Source organism: Heterodontus francisci, chromosome 5, assembly GCF_036365525.1.
Source record: "Heterodontus francisci isolate sHetFra1 chromosome 5, sHetFra1.hap1, whole genome shotgun sequence".
NCBI classification, from domain to species: domain Eukaryota; kingdom Metazoa; phylum Chordata; class Chondrichthyes; order Heterodontiformes; family Heterodontidae; genus Heterodontus; species Heterodontus francisci.
The window spans coordinates 174,054,194-174,071,071 of record NC_090375.1 but is presented as its reverse complement, the minus strand read 5'-3'; the positions used below and the strand labels follow the sequence as shown (position 1 = coordinate 174,071,071).

Sequence of the window (16,878 nt, the reverse complement as noted above, 5' to 3'; positions counted from 1 at the left end):
AAGCAACTTTAAATTAATGGTAGATATATGATAGCCAGTTAATTCTGAACATGGTCAACAGTTATCTAAAATCCAGGAAGTCCCAGTAACTATTTTCAGAGATATTTAAAGAAATGCAGTTTCTCAGTCTTGGTATTCTCAGGAGTGTAGTCTGAGCCTGCATCAGCCCCATCAGCGATAAGGAATGAGAAGGAAAGAAATACTTTGTGTATTAAGCTGTTCTACAAAATAATAGCTGAGCATTAGATTGAAACTTTTTTATACTTTTCCATTTGAGCAGCTACTCAAAAGGATTCCTATGATAAATATATATTTGTGTTAAATAACTTAGTTATTTGTTCATCTTCTGTAAAATAAACTTGCTTAATAATTTGAACTTAAAACACATCTGAAACGTTAATGCTCTTACTGCTAATCGATGATGGGGGAAAGATCATATGAAGGCATTGGATAATTCCAGGTGTTAAAAAAAATTAACAGAAAGGTTCTTATCCTGGTCTTATCAGTGAAAGTTTACCTAGATATCATGGCTGCTGAGGTTATTTGCCATGAGAAGTTGGGACTCACCTTATGAGAGTGAGCTAAGGAACTAAGAAATAGCCTTAAAAATATTCAATGACTCTGCCTCTCTGTATTCCACAGACCCTCCAAGAGAAAAGAATTTCTCCTAATCTCCATCTTACATGGGAGACCACTTATTTTTAAACTGTGTCCCCTAGTTCTAGACTCTCCCATTTGGCCCAACCAGCCCATGCCAGCATTGATGCTCCACTCAAGCTTCCTCCCATCCTTCCTCATCTAACTCAGAATAACCCTCTATTCCCTTCTCCCTCATATGCTTATCTAGCTTCCCCTTAAATGCGTCTATACCATTCACCTCAACATCTCTGCCTGGTAGTGAGTTCCACATTCTCACCACTCTCTGAGTAAAGAAGTTTCTTCTGAATTCCTTATTTGATTTCTTGGTAACTATCTTATATTGATGGCATCTAGTTTTGCGCTTCCCCAAAGAACAAAGAACAGTACAGCACAGGCCATTCGGCCCTCCAAGCCTGCGCCGATCTTGATGCCTGCCGAAACTAACACCTTCTGCACTTCCGGGGCCCATATCCCTCTATTCCCTTCATATTCATATATTTGTCAAGATGTCTCTTAAACGTCGCTATCGTATCTGCTTCCACCACCTCCCCTGGCAGCAAGTTCCAGGCACTCACCACCCTCTGTGTAAAAAACTTGCCTTGCACATCCCCTCTAAACTTTGCCCCTCGCACCTTAAACCTATGTCCCCTAGTAACTGGCTCTTCCACCCTGGGAAAAAGCTTCTGACTATCCATTCTGTCCATGCCGCTCATAACTTTGTTTTCCAGTGAAAACAATCCAAGTTTTTCCAACCTCTCCTCATAGCTAATGCCCTCCAGGCCAGGCAACATCCTGGTAAACCTCCTCTGTACCCTCTCCAAAGCCTCCACGTCCTTCTGGTAGTGTGGCGACCAGAATTGCACATAATATTCTAAGTGTGGCCTAACCAAGGTTCTGTACAGCTGCAACATGACTTGCCAATTTTTATACTGTATGCCCTGACCGATGAAGGCAAGCATGCCGAATGCCTTCTTGACTACCTTATCCACCTGCGTGCCACTTTCAGTGACCTGTGGACCTGTACGCCCAGATCTCTCTGCCTGTCAATACTCCTAAGGGTTCTGCCATTTAGTGTATACCTCCCACCTGCATTAGACCTTCCAAAATGCATTACCTCACATTTGTCCGGATTAAACTCCATCTGCCATTTCTCCGCCCAAGTCTCCAACCGATCTATATCCTGCTGTGTCCTCTGACAATCCTCATCATTATCCGCAACTCCACCAACCTTGTTTCGTCTGCAAACTTACTAATCAGACCAGCTATATTTTCCTCCAAATCATTTATATATACTACAAACAGCAAAGGTCACAGCACTGATCCCTGCGGAACACCACTAGTCACATCCCTCCATTCAGAAAAACACCCAACCACTGTTACCCTCTGTCTTCTGTGACCGAGCCAGTTCTGTATCCATCTTGCCAGCTCACCTCTGATCCCGTGTGACTTCACCTTTTGCACCAGTCTGCCATGCCTTGTCAAAGGCTTTACTAAAGTCCATATAGACAACATCCACCGCCCCTCCCTCATCAATCATCTTCGTCACTTCCTCAAAAAACTCAATCAAATTAGTAAGACACGACCTCCCCTTCACAAAACCATGCTGCCTCTCGCTAATAAGTTCATTTGTTTCCAAATCGGAGTAAATCCTGTCCCAAAGAATCCTCTCTAACAGTTTCCCTACCACTGACGTAAGGCTCACCGGCCTATAATTTCCTGGATTATCCTTGCCACCCTTCTTAAACAAAGGAACAACATTGGCTATTCTCCAGTCCTCTGGGACCTCACCTGTAGCCAATGAGGATGCAAAGATTTCTGTCAAGGCCCCAGCAATTTCTTCCCTTGCCTCCCTCAGTATTCTAGGGTAGATCCCATCAGGCCCAGGGGACTTATCTACCTTAATGCTTTGCAAGACATCCAACACCTCCTCCTTTTTGATAATAAGATGACTGAGACTATCTACACTCCCTTCCCGAGGCTCATCATCCACCAAGTCCTTCTCCTTGGTGAATACTGATGCAAAGTATTCATTTAGCACCTCGCCCATTTCCTCTGTCTCCACGCATAGATTCCCATCTCTGTCCTTGAGTGGGCCAACCCTTTCCCTGGTTACCCTCTTGCTCTTTATATACGTATAAAAAGCCTTGGTATTTTCCTTAATCCTGTTTGCCAATGACTTTTCATGACCCCTTTTAGCCCTCCTAACCCCTTGCTTAAGTTCCTTCCTACTGTCTTTATATTCCTCAAGTGCTTCATCTGTTCCTAGCCTTCCAGCCCTTACAAATGCTTCCTTTTTCTTTTTGACTAGGCTCACAATATCCCGTGTTATCCAAGCTTCCCGAAACTTGCCAAACTTGTCTTTCTTCCTCACAGGAACATGCTGGTCCTGGATTCTAATCAGCTGACGTTTGAAAGACTCCCACATGTCAGATGTTGATTTACCCTCAAACAGCCGCCCCCAATCTAAATTCTTCAGTTCCTGCCTAATATTGTTATAATTAGCCTTCCCCCAATTTAGCACCTTCACCCGAGGACTACTCTTATCCTTATCCACAAGTACCTTAAAACTTATGGAATTATGGTCACTGCTCCCGAAATGCTCCCCCACTGAAACTTCAACCACCTGGCCGGGCTCATTCCCCAATACCAGGTCCTGAATGGCCCCATCCCTAGTTGGACTATCTACATACTGTTTCAAGAAGCCCTCCTGGATGCTCCTCACAAATTCTGCCCCATCCAAGCCCCTAGCACTAAGTGAGTCCAGTCAATATTGGGGAAGTCAATATCACCCACCACTACAACCCTGTTACCTTTACATCTTTCCAAAATCTGTCTACATATCTGATCCTCTACCTCCCGCTGGCTGTTGGGAGGCCTGTAGTAAACTCCCAACATCATGACTGCACCCTTCCTATTCCTGAGCTCCACCCATATTGCCTCGCTGCATGACCCCTCTGAGGTGTCCTCCCACAGTACAGCTGCGATATTCTCCTTAACCAGTAATGCAACTCCCCCACCCCTTTTACATTCCCCTCTATCCCGCCTGAAGCTTCTAAAGCCTGGAACATTTAGCTGCCAATCCTGCCCTTCCCTCAACCAAGTCTCTGTAATAGCAACATCTCCACAAGTGGAAATACCCTATCTGCGTCTACTCTAACCAAGCCTTTCAGAATTTTAAAGATCTCTAATAGGTCACCCCTCACCCTTCTAATTTCAAGAGAAAAGAGACCCAGTCTCTTCATCCATTCCTGACAGTTTTTTTTTTTCAAAAATATACTTTATTCATAACATTTTTAAAGTACATTGTAAAAATTTGACATTACATAAAGTGCAATACAGGTCAGTTTCTTTCAATTCATACATGAGGCCACTATACTGGCCATTACAGGCTTTTTTATATTCACAACGTACATTTACATTTCATGTCAAACATTCTCTGGTGCATGCAGCCTGAGGGGTTTTACATGGTTTCCAGCCTCTCGATATACTATGACTGTAAGGCCTTAGATAGTGGTCTTTCCCCATTGTACCTTTGTGGCAGCTGCCCCAAGCTTTAATGTGTCCCTCGGCACGTAATCCTGGACCTTGGAATGTGCCAGTCTGCAACACTCGGTTGTCGACAGCTCTTTGCACTGGAAGACCAGCAAGTTTCAGTCAGACCAAAGAGCATCTTTCACCAAGTTGATGGTCCTCCAGCAGCAGTTGATGTTTATCTCGGTGTGCACCACTGGCAACAGCCTGTAGAGCTCTGAGTCCTGTGTTACGGATCGGCTTGGGTTGAGCCCCGTCTTTTTGCCACTGCAGCCGCCTTGAAGGCAGCAGCATTGGCGCTGAGACTCCGGGCATGCAAGAATGATCTGTTGGGGAGGGCTGTTCCCACCACCAGCCAAGGCACGTCTTGGTGCTTGTTTAAAAGTTCTGATGATGAGGCATACTGCCAAAAGAGTTTGACAGTTTGCTCAGGGAACCATCCGACAGGATCCACCATCTCCTTTCTCCGCAGGGATTCAAGGGCGTTACATGTGGACCACTACCTGACAAACCTGTGGTCAAAGGTGTTTATTTGTACAAAAACTTTTCCACGAGGGACAAGTGGTATGACACGGTCCAACTGAATGGAGCGTTCCGCTGCAATGTGGCCAGATCCATCCTCCACAACACCAGGGACAGATAGAACCTCAGCGTGTAGTGAAACTTGATGTTTGCATGCCGAGGGTCCACGTGCAGCTTGATGCAGCCACACACAAAAATGGCCATCAGGATGAAGGTGACGGTGAGTACGTTTTCCCCCCGATATCTAGGGATTTGTATATCATGTTTCTGCGGACACAGTCCATTTTCAATCTCCAGATAAAGCATAAGATGGCTCGGGTGTCCACCACGTCACAGGAGCGGTGTATAGGCCAGACCTGCACCACGTAGAGCAACACCAACCAGGCTTTTACCCATAATGGAGAGGGAGTGTCGCTCCCACATGCCCAGTTTGTGTTTCACCATGGCTATGCGCTCCTTCTAGTTTTTGGCACATGGCCCAACCCCTCTAAACCATATCCCCAGCACCTTCAAGTAGTCTGAACTGTCGATGAAGGGACAAAGGATCAGTCGGCCCGGTTCTCAAACAATCCTATATGTATACCCATGCATTTTTGGTATCACCTTTGTAAATCTTTTTTGCATCCTCTCCAGTGCTTCTATATCCTTTTTCTAATATGACGACCAGAACTGCAAAAAGTACGCCAGTTGTAATCTAACCAACGTTAGATGCAAGTTTAGCATAACGTCTCTGCTTTTCAATTCTGTACCTCTAGAAATAAACCCTGGTGCTTGATTTGCATTTTTATGGCTTTATTAATCTGCATCACTACTTTTAATGATTTGTTTATTTTTACTTCTGATTCTTTTGCTCATCTACCCCATTTACATTCTTTTTTCGCAGTAATATTTTTGTTGCCAAATGTAACACCCCACTGTTACCTATGTTGAAATTAATTTGCCATTCATATGCCCATTCTGTAAGTTCATTAATGTCTTGTGATTCGTTGCAGTCCTATTCAATATTGAGTTCCCCCCCCCCCCACGAACCCTCTCCAATTTGGTATAAAAACAAAAAGTCTTGGAAATCTTCAGCAGGTCAGGTAGCATCTGTGGAGAGAGAAATAGAGTTAATGCTTCAGGTTGATGACCTTTCATTAGAAGACACTTTCCATTTTAGTGTGAAATGCAAATTTAGAAATTATGTTCTTGATTCCAAAGTCGAAATTGTTATTATAAATTGTGGACAACAGCGGACCCAGCACTCAGCCTTGTGGGATCCCACTTCCCAACTCCTGCCATTCTGAATAACTATCCTTTACCCCAACTCTGCTTTCTCTATTCAGTTAGCTTGCTACCTAGTCTGCTACATGACCTCTGACCCCTCAATCGTTTAACATATTCATTAGTTTATTATGCGGGACCTTATTGAAGGCCTTTGGAAATCTGGCTAAATTACATTGACCACTTTATCCTTCCCCACCTGTTGTTTATTCACAAAATCTGGTTTTCTATGAGAGGACACGTTTGCTAGGCTTTTGTTGAATGACACTGAAGGGATGGAACAGCCTGGTATCTCCGGGGTTTGATGAAGACACCTTGACATGACATTAAACTGAGTTCCGCCTCCTCCAGGCGACTGATCCGCTGGCGAGGGGGCGCGGGGATATGAGCCGAGGGGGCGGGGCCGAACCAAGGGTGAGGGGCGGGGCCATGAGCCGAGGGTGAGTGGGTGGGGCTATGAGCCGAGGGTGAGTGGGTGGGGCTATGAGCCGAAGATGAGGGGCAGGGCCATGAGCCGAGGGTGAGGGGGCGGGGCTATGAGCCAAGGGTGAGGGGCGGGGCAAGGACTAGCGTTTTACCGTCACCCATTCCATATAAGGGTTCACCTAAACGGAAATGGTGTCGCGGAAGCCGGAAATTGTTTTTGGTGCATGCGTAGTAAGTAACGGCCTGGTTGGTTTGAGAAGAGCAGCGAGTGGATAGAGAGTGAGTGATTGGCCGGGTTCCCGAAGAGCAAGACTCTTGGAGTGATTCTCGGGGTTGATGTATCGGGCAGGGCTTTCAGAATGAAAGCGAATTTTTTCGCCTGTTGCTTATGTTCCGGCTCGATCCGGGTTCGGAGTTCCGGCCTTGCAGGCGGGCGAGGCCAGTAACCTTGGAGCGGTTGTCCAGGGTCAGAAGAGTTTAACGGGAAGTAACAAAGCTGGAGCTGCGCATTTAAAATGCCTCCGAGCTTTCCCGAGCCTAATGTTCACACCCACTTTCTGGGTGATGGGCGTGCAGCACAGTGGGAGATGGAATGGGTGACCTGCGTATGAGGATCGTGGGGAAGACGATGAGGATCCCTGGGGTTTGGGAGGGAGGGGGAGGGGGAAATAAGATGAGGATCCCCGGGGTTTGGGGGGAGGAAATAAGATGAGGGCCCCTGGGGTTTGTGTGCTGGTGTGGGTACAGGAGGTGAGGGCCCCTGGAGTTTGGTGGGGGGGGGGGGGAGGTTGGTGTTGTGTGGTAGGTGAGGGTGCCTTGTGTTTGGGGTGGGTGATGGGGTGTATAATTTTAGTTGTAGGGGATTCAATTATTGAATTATTGGGGGCAGGATTCAGGGTGAGGGGAATCCCGAACAGTGTTCCGTCTGCTATGTGGGTGTGCATGCCCCAACCTGATTGTGCTGCACGGTGGTTGATCAGGCTGCACACAACAGAGGTTCCTTTTAAGATCTTTGCTTATCAAGACTGCTCAGTGCAAGAAATGGGCTGCAAATAGCAAAGGAAAATTTGAGGATTGCAAGGATATTGGAGGGGGAGGATCCAGTCATTATGGTCCATATTGTGACCAACAACGTAGGGAAGAGTAGGCTAGGAGTCCTGTTTGGAGTATGCTAGGAGCTAAATTAAAGAACAGGACCTCAAAGATTATAACCTCAGGTTATTACCTGAGCCATGTGCAAATTAATCTGAGGATGAGCAATTTAGGGAGGTGAGCGCATGGTTGAAGGAGTGGTGTGGGGAAGAGACATTCCATTTCAGAGGGCACTGGCAGCAGTACTGGGACAGGAACTAGGCTGCAATCGGAGTGCTAGTGGCAAGGATAAATAGGGTGGTTACATGGACTTTAAACTAGTGAATGGGAGGGCTCAGGTGGAAAAGATAATAGTTTGAAAAATCAAGTGAAAGGGAAGAGAGTAGAGTAACGGTCAGAGATTGTGTTTTAGGTAATACAGGTAAAAGAATAGCTAAAAGATGTAAGGTGACTAAACCAGGAGACACAAAAGAAACATGAGTAAAACATTTTGAGCTGGAAGCCATGTTAGGGTATGTGGCCCAAATAATCCTATCTTTGTACAAATGATTGGAGCATAAGGGAAAAAAGCAAATGAATTGCAGGCACAAATTCAACTTCAGGGGTCTCTGACATGGTTGCCATTACTGAGACATGACTGCAAGATGTTCAGGACTGGGAACTAAATATACCAGGTTATAAGGTCTTCAGGAAAAAATAGGGAAAGTGGCAGAGGGGGAGGAGTAGCCTTAATAGTTTAAGGATGAAATCACTTCCATGATGAGGGAAGATATAATGAGTGGAAAGCAGGCAGTGGAGACTTTATGGATAGAATTAAGAAATGGAAAAGTCCTCATAAGAGACTGTTAGCTAAAGTTGAAGCTCATGGAACTGAAGGCAAATTATTGATCTGGTTATGAAATTGATGGAGTAGTTGGTGATAGATGTGGGATAATGGGCACATATTCTAATTGGCAGGATATGACTGGTAAGGATCTGTGTTGGGGCCTCTCAACTCTTCATAGTATTTATTAATGACTTGGCTGGTGTGATTTGTTACAGAGCCACACAACAAACTTGTGTGAAGTTATAGCTCGTGGAATAAAAGGAACAGTCGCAACATGGATTTGAAATTGGCTGCATGACAGGAAACAGAGCAGTGATTAATGCATGTTTTTTTGGGCTGGAGGAACCTTTTGTAGTGGAGTTCCCCAGGGGTACGTGTTGGGACCCTTGCTTTTCCTGATGTATATTAATGACCTAGACCTTGGTGTACAGGGCACCATTTCAAATTTTGCAGATGATATGAAACCTGGAAGCATTGTGAACTGTGAGGAGGATAGTCTAGAACTACAAAAGGACAGACAAGTTGGTGGAATGGGCAGACAAGTGACATGAAGTTCAATGCGGTGAAATGTGAAGTTATTCATTTTGGTAGGAAGAACATGGAGAGACATTATAAAAATAAAGGGTACAGTTCTAAAAGGGGTGCAAAAGCAGAGGGACCTAAGTGTGTATGTGCATAAGTCATTGAAGGTAGCTGGACAAGTTGAGAGTGATTAATAAAACATACAGTATCCTAGGCTTTATTAATAGGAGCATAGAGTACAAGAATAAGGAAGTTGTCTTAAACTTGTATAAGGCACTAGTTCGGCCTCAGCTGGAGTATTGTGTCCAGTGCTGGGCGCCACACTTTAGGAATGATGTGAAAGCATTGGAGAGGGTACAGAAAAGATTCACAAGAATGGTTTCAGAGGTGAGGGACTTCAGTTATGAAGATAGACTGGAGAAATTGGGACTGCTTTCCTTGGAGAAAAGACAACTGAGGAGCTTTAAGAGGTATTCAAAATCATGAGCGCTCTGGACAGAGTAGATGGGGAGAAACTGTTCGTACTTGTGAGGATCGAGAATGAGAGATTTAAAGTAATTAGCAAAAGTGACATCAGGAAAAGCTTTGTCACGCAGCGAGTGATTAAGGTCTGGAATGCGCTGTTGGAGAGTGTGATGGAGATGGGTTCAATCGAGGCATTCAAAAGGGAATTGGACGATTATGTGAAAATGTGCAGAGTTATGGGGGGAAAGTGGAGGAATGGCACTAGGTGAATTGCTCATTCGGACAGCTGGTGCAAACAGAAGGGCCAAATAGCATTCTGTGAAAGCCACATACCCAAATTTGCATTGAAACAAAGATGGGCAGCATAGTAAGTGGTGTAGATGAAGTATAAAATTGAAAAGGGATAGTAATTACATTAAGTGAATGGGCAAAACTAGCAAATAGATTTCATTTGTAGGCAAATGTGAGATCATCCACTTTGCACCTGAAAAGAGTATTTTCTAAACGGCAATAAACTAGAAACTGGATGTACAAAGATTTTGGGGTCCAGGTACATCATTAAAATACCATGAACAGTGCCAAAAATAATCAAAAGGTTTAGTGGAATATTGGCCTTTATATCTAGAGGACTAGGTTGCAAGGGAGGTAGATAATCATGCTTCAGCTACGGAAAGCTCTAGTTAGACCACACTTGGAGTACTGTGAGCAGTTGGGCACTGCACCTTAGGAAGGCTTTGGAGGGAGTACAGTATTGATTTACCAGAATGATACCAGGACTCCTGGGATTAAATTACAAAGATTACACAAGCTAGAGTTGCGATACCTGGAATTTAGAAGGTTAATGGGTGATTTGATCAAAATTTTGACTATATTAAGGGGATAAGGTAGACGGGGAGAAACTTTTCTGATGGTTGAGGATTCTCGGGCTAGGGGGCATAGTTTAAACATTAGAGCCAGATCTTCTGGAGTGAAATTAGGAAACACTTCTACAAATGGCAGTTGATGCTAGGTCAATTAAATTCGAGATTGAGATTTTTGTTAAGCACGGATATTAAGGGATATAGGGCAAAAGTGGGTATATGGCGTTAGGTTATAGGTCAACTGTGATCTCATTGAATCGCGGAATAGGCTCAAGCAGTTTACGTTTTGGGGGTGGGGGTGGGGCTGGAAGAGGCCCTAGTGGTTTTTGGGTGGGGAAGGGTAGGGGGAGAGATGCTGAGGAACCCAGAAAGGAGGGGTGGGATGGTGGTGCTAGGGCAGGAGGAGGAGCGTAGTTGAGGATCCCTGGGACTTTGAGGGGGAGAGGAGCCATCGGGTGGATGAGGGTCCCTGGGCTTTTGATTTATGGGGGGAGGGGGGTGTCATGATGGTTGAGGGTTTGTGGGGGGCGGAGGTTGTGGGTCCCTGGGACTTGGTGGGACAGGGGTAGTTGTGGGTCCTGCAGGTACTGAGAAGGAAGGTCATGTTGGGTGGTCTGGTTTGAGTTAATGATTAGTTATTTACAAGTTGCACTATTTATAATAGATTTATTAAATCTATCATAATTATATTGCTTTCATCCAATGCCAAATAATGGGGATATAATACAGATGTTCCTAATGACCTTTTTGTATCCCCCAGATAAACCATGTCTTCTGCTGTGATTGGCAAGCCTGTGATGAGAGGCCTGTTGGCCAAACGTCTGCGGTTTCACTTGGCAGTGGCTTTTACTTTAGCTTTTGCAGTAGCAGGTAGCTTCAAGGTAATCTTACTACTTCTCTAAATCTTGGCACAACACTGTTTTCTGTATTTTCTCCTTAACCCTGCCACCAATCCCCTCCCCCAAAACCCCAGTCCACTCCCTTAATTGAGACTGCATTGCAGCACTTCATTGAGGAGAATGCATGGTATAAATGGTGTAATAAAGTGGGGCATTTTTTCATAAGTAAAATTTTAATTACTCTTTAAAGTATGGGCTAATAGAAGAAAGCACAGATTTGAAGGTAAATTGTGTTTGGCTAGCTTGATCAATGTTTGAAGGAATGTTGAGTGGATAGGAATGGTGCAGTTGTGTATATGGACTTCACAGGGTGTTTGACTAAGTACCACATAATAGACTTGTTAGCAAAATTAAAGCTCAGGATTAAAGGGACAGTGGCAGCATGGATACAAATTGGCTAAGAGGCAGAAAGCAGGGAGAAGTTAATTGTTTTTCAGACTCGCGGGAAGTGTACAGTGGTCCCCAGGGGTGGATGTTGGGGTTACTGAGATGATTTGGGCATAATTTCAAAGTTTGCAGATGATCTGAAACGCCAGTGTAAATGTGGAGGATAAAGATTTCCAGGAGGACACGTGGCAGATGAAGCTTAATTTTAAAGGGATGCAGGAACAGAGACTTGGTGATATATGCACAAATCCTTGCAAGCGGCAGAACAAGTTGGAAGGCTGTTAAAAGAATGATTCTTGGCTTTAAGAATACAAAGTAAGGAAGTAACGCTAAAAGTTCATAAAACACTGGTTAGGCCACAGCTGGAGTATTGTATTCATTTCTGGACACCACACTTTCAGAAGGATGTCAAGGGCTTGGAAGGTACAGGAGAGATTTAACAGAATGGTACCAGGAATGAAGAAGCTCAGTTATGAGGAGAACTGGGAGAAGCTGAAGAGATTTGATAGTGTTCAAAATTGTGAAGGGTTTTGATACGAGCAAGTAAGGAGAAATGCTTTCCAGTGGTTGTAAGGTTGATAAGCAGTGGGCACAGATTTAAGGTGATTGACAAAAGCACCAGAGGTGATTTGCGAGAACATTTTTTTTAAACTTGCCTGATGAAAGCAGATTTAATAGTAACAAGAAAATTGGTTAAATTTTCAGGACTATGGGGATAGAGAAGGGGAGTGGGATTCATTGGACAGCTGAACCAAAGAGCTGGCACAGGCACAATGGACTGAATGGCCTTCTGCACTGTATCATTCTGTGTTGCAAACTTTTTTGTCAAGTAGATTGTTGTGTCTTGGACTCTGTGTATTCTTGGATGCATTTCAATAACATTTAGATTGCATAGAAACAGAAAGCAGGAGTAGGCCTTTCGGCCCTTCGAGCCTGCTCCACCCTTAGATCCCTTTAGACCCAAGAGCTATATCTAACTCCTTGAAAACATACAATGTTTTGGCCTCAACTGCTTTCTGTGGTAGCGAATTCCACAGGCTCACCACTCTGGGTGAAGAAATTTCTCCTCATCTCAGTCCTGAGAGGTTTACCCCGTACCCTTAGACTATGACCCCTGGTTCTGGACTCCCCCACCATCAGGAACATCCTTTCTGCATCTACCCTGTCAAGTCTTGTTAGAATTTTATAGGTTTCTGAGATTGCTGTAATAGTTGCAGTAAGGATATAAGTAAAGGTCAAGGATGAAGATGTTTTTCCTCATTGTGTTAGCAGATCTGGTCCTGATATTCACATCATTCCTGCCTTAACTGAGACATATTTGAGATAACACAAAATAGTACTTGTTAATGATGCTTGGGATGAGCAAGCTGTTTTTAATACATTTCTAACCTTTGCCAGTTCTGATGAAAGGTCACAGACCTGTCCACAGATGCTGCCACACCTGTAATTTCCAGCACTTTGTTTTAATTTCAAATTTCCAGCATCCGCAGTATTTTTCTATTTTTGTCTTTAATGCTGATTAATGACATTTGCACTCCTCCAATTCTGGCATCTTGCACATCCCCGATTTTAGCCACTCCCCCCTTGGCAGCAATGCTGTAGGCTACCAAGGCCTTAAGCTCTGGAATTTCCCCCCTCTCTCTCTCTCTCTCTACCTCTCCGCCTCTACCCCTCTCACTATCCTCCTTTGAGGTGCTCCTTTTAAAACCTAGCTTTAGGTCACCTACCCTATATCTCCTTTAGTGGCTTAATGTCCACTTTTGTTTGATATTCCTGTGAAGTGCCTTATTACATTTTACTATGTTAAAGGCACTATTATAAATTGTTGCTGACATTCAGATAATTGATTTTTGTTGTACCCCCAAGTAAACATTTTATGTATTGTCCTGTTAAAATTGGTTCTCAAATTTAAGTCTTGTGGGTTCGTTTAATCATTTCCTAAACTACTACCCATAAAAGTTTAACCTCCTGATACTGCAGTTAGTTTTACAAAAAAATTTCTGGCAAGATGCATGATTTGCTGCTTTTTCTTTGGTCCTGGTTGACCCAGGCTATCAATTCAAATAATTTCTAAATCTGTTACAAATAGACTGGAGCTTTCAATTATGAGATGCCATGTCAGTTTTTGCACAACTGTTTATATGTCTGAGTTGGTGGAATACTGAAAGTGTAAACTTGTTCTATTTCTTAAACCATTACAGTTTATCATAGGTGATTCCAGGAAGAGAGCATATGCTGACTTCTATAAGAAATATGATGCCATGAAGGCATTTGAAGACATGAGGCAAGCTGGTGTATTTGAAAGTGTGAAACCAAAGAAGTAATTCTTCGAGGTAATTCTTTAAATAGCTGTTAAATGCAAGTGTAGGTTGACTTGTGCCAAAACCTCCTTTTAAAGTAGAACACTGCAATTGAAGCAATTTTGAAAAGGGAAATAAATTCTGCAGCTTTTTTTGAGAAAGCAACGGAAGGACCAGCTCCATAGGTTGAAGAGAAGCTTTAGTATAAAAATGTAAATGGTGATTAAGGAAGGTAATTTCATGGATGTTGGCTGGTAATATTTTCATTTGTCATTATTGCAATATCCTTGATTCAATTACATTTGCTAAAACTGCCACTGAACAATAGAATGCAATGAATATGGAATCCCTTTCCCCAGTATGCACTACACTCCTACCAAAACTGATGTCAAAAGAAGGCCTAGATCTGAAACTTGGGTTTTGTAGGTACAGCTTATCATGTTTGAAGTGTTATGGTTTAAAAGTGAGCCCAAAAGTTGCAGTGGCAGACCAACTAAGACTGCCCACATTAAACTTGCCTTGCCTGTTTAATGTTGATATTTGCTGGAAGTGGGAGATGGAAATGGAGCAATGTCCTCTATAGGGCATCTGAAACCTGAGTGATCAGCATAAGCAACTGATCAAGAAGGTCGAAGAGATGAGTCTTCACACTTGTAATAGTTAATTTTCAGTGCTAGAGAGGTTAATTGGCAGTAACTAACTCTTATGTAACCAAAAGAGTACAGTGACTAACTTTTTTTTTTCAATGGTGAGTTTACTTCATATCTACTGTACAAATGCAAGAACTTCACACTGTTCAACCCATTTGAATGGGGAACCAGAGAGCGAGGTGCTGTTTTCATGAAGCTAGTCCTGCGTCTACAACAGGAGCTTTTCGATTTGTTTAATCGCACATTTGCCCTTGTGTGAAGTTGCTGTGGCATTTGTACACAAATGACGGCAGCCATTATTAGCCTCACTTGTGATTTTTTTTTTTTTTTAACAGCAATTTTTGGACCGTAATTTTTGAAGGGCCAAGTGTGTATTTTTCCCACCTTTTCCCCCCTCCAAATCATGTTCTTGAACATTGCTATTGCTGTGGTAAGCAAAAGTTAGTTGATTTACAAGGGGATAATTCAAGGAAGAATTTGTCACTCGGCTATGCTTACTGTATTTTCTTTCAGCTAACTCCAATCTTTCTGGCATAGCAGTGGGACAGATTGACTGCAGGTTGTGTAAATGTCTGGCAAGTAGACTATTGCTCTTAGTAATATTTTTCTGTGTAAAAGACCTCAATCATGAATAGCATTGGCATATGTTGCTAAGGCAGAGCCAACAGTGCAGTTCTTCCCATTTTGGTGAATGGGTGAGGTTGCAAGCTTTTGCCACTGCTGATACAGAAGTTTCAAAGTCTAACTCCATATTGGAGCTACTGTTTTTGTGATCATTTAATAGAACACAGACAATATAGAATTGGTAGTTAGATCACCCTCTTCTTTCCAGGAAGATCAGAGTTGCTATTCTTGTATTGATCATCAGTAATTTTGATTGCAATAAACATTCAGCTGCTTGTAATGTTAAATGCAAAACTATTAATGTTTGGGCCTGGTTCATACACTTGCTGCTTTTCATAAGAACTTTAAAATTAGTCCTGATTAATGGCAGGAATATCAATTTGATCCTGCATGCAGCAGCTTCCATGTTGATATAGAGGACTTGATGATCCCTGTCCCTTTAACATGAACTTAATTTTTTTTAAAACAGGAAACTTGAACAAGTGGCAGGCTTGCTGTTCCGTCACACTGGGAAAAGGAGACAAAAGATGCTTTGTGTGCTTTCCATACTTGATGTATAAATAAAACATTTAATTTTGTGTTAACCGTTAACTTTTGTATGCTGTTTTAAGTACAAACATTTTTAAATTTCATGAACTTGTTAAACCTCATTCTTGCTCTAGAGTAGACCACTGTTACAATCAGGTGAGGAATGGTCGAAAGACTCCCCTCTTGTTCCCCTCCTTGTTTGACCACAACAGGGTTTATTCCTCTTAGTGTGCTTACTAATTCAGTGAATGTTTAACCCTTTATGTGCTATGTTCATAAAAGAACCAATCAAAAAGGTTTTCTTGAGTTTAAACAAGAGGTTAGTTAATTGTACTTAAAATCAAATCCTGATCTAAGTAAAATAAACTATGCTCCAACTTTCTCTCTCTCTCTCTCTCTCACGCACGCACGCACACACGAATCTTGCACGCACGCACGCACACACGAATCTTGCACGCACACACGAATCTTGCACGCACGCACGCACACACGAATCTTGCACGCACGCACGCACACACGAATCTTGCACGCACGCACGCACACACGAATCTTGCACGCACGCACGCACACACGAATCTTGCACGCACGCACACACGAATCTTGCACGCACGCACACACGAATCTTGCACGCACGCACACACGAATCTTGCACGCACGCACACACGAATCTTGCACGCACGCACACACGAATCTTGCACGCACACACGAATCTTGCACGCACACACGAATCTTGCACGCACACACGAATCTTGCACGCACACACGAATCTTGCACGCACACACGAATCTTGCACGCACACACGAATCTTGCACGCACACACGAATCTTGCACGCACACACGAATCTTGCACGCACACACGAATCTTGCACGCACACACGAATCTTGCACGCACACACGAATCTTGCACGCACACACGAATCTTGCACGCACACACGAATCTTGCACGCACACACGAATCTTGCACGCACACACGAATCTTGCACGCACACACGAATCTTGCACGCACACACGAATCTTGCACGCACACACGAATCTTGCACGCACACACGAATCTTGCACGCACACACGAATCTTGCACGCACACACGAATCTTGCACGCACACACGAATCTTGCACGCACACACGAATCTTGCACGCACACACGAATCTTGCACGCACACACGAATCTTGCACGCACACACGAATCTTGCACGCACACACGAATCTTGCACGCACACACGAATCTTGCACGCACACACGAATCTTGCACGCACACACGAATCTTGCACGCACACACGAATCTTGCACGCACACACGAATCTTGCACGCACACACGAATCTTGCACGCACACACGAATCTTGCAC

At 43.7% G+C, this 16,878-nt stretch overlaps 1 protein-coding gene across 1 annotated transcript; it reads left to right on the top strand.

Moving 5' to 3' along the window:
- Positions 1-6,574: 6,574 nt before the first annotated feature.
- cox6c (cytochrome c oxidase subunit 6C) lies at positions 6,575-15,597 on the top strand. Its single transcript, XM_068032350.1, has 4 exons — positions 6,575-6,660; positions 10,907-11,027; positions 13,634-13,765; positions 15,476-15,597. The coding sequence occupies exons 2-3, from the start codon at positions 10,914-10,916 to the stop codon at positions 13,754-13,756; spliced, it is 237 nt and encodes a 78-aa protein (XP_067888451.1). The 5' UTR covers positions 6,575-6,660; positions 10,907-10,913; the 3' UTR covers positions 13,757-13,765; positions 15,476-15,597.
- Positions 15,598-16,878: the final 1,281 nt, after the last annotated feature.

Coding starts and splice junctions, on each gene's coding strand:
- cox6c (XM_068032350.1), top strand. CDS start 10,914: ATGTCTTCTGCTGTGATTGGCAAGCCTGTGATGAGAGGCCTGTTGGCC. Junction 11,028..13,633: donor CAGTAGCAGGTAGCTTCAAG/GTAATCTTACTA, acceptor AAACCATTACAG/TTTATCATAGGTGATTCCAG.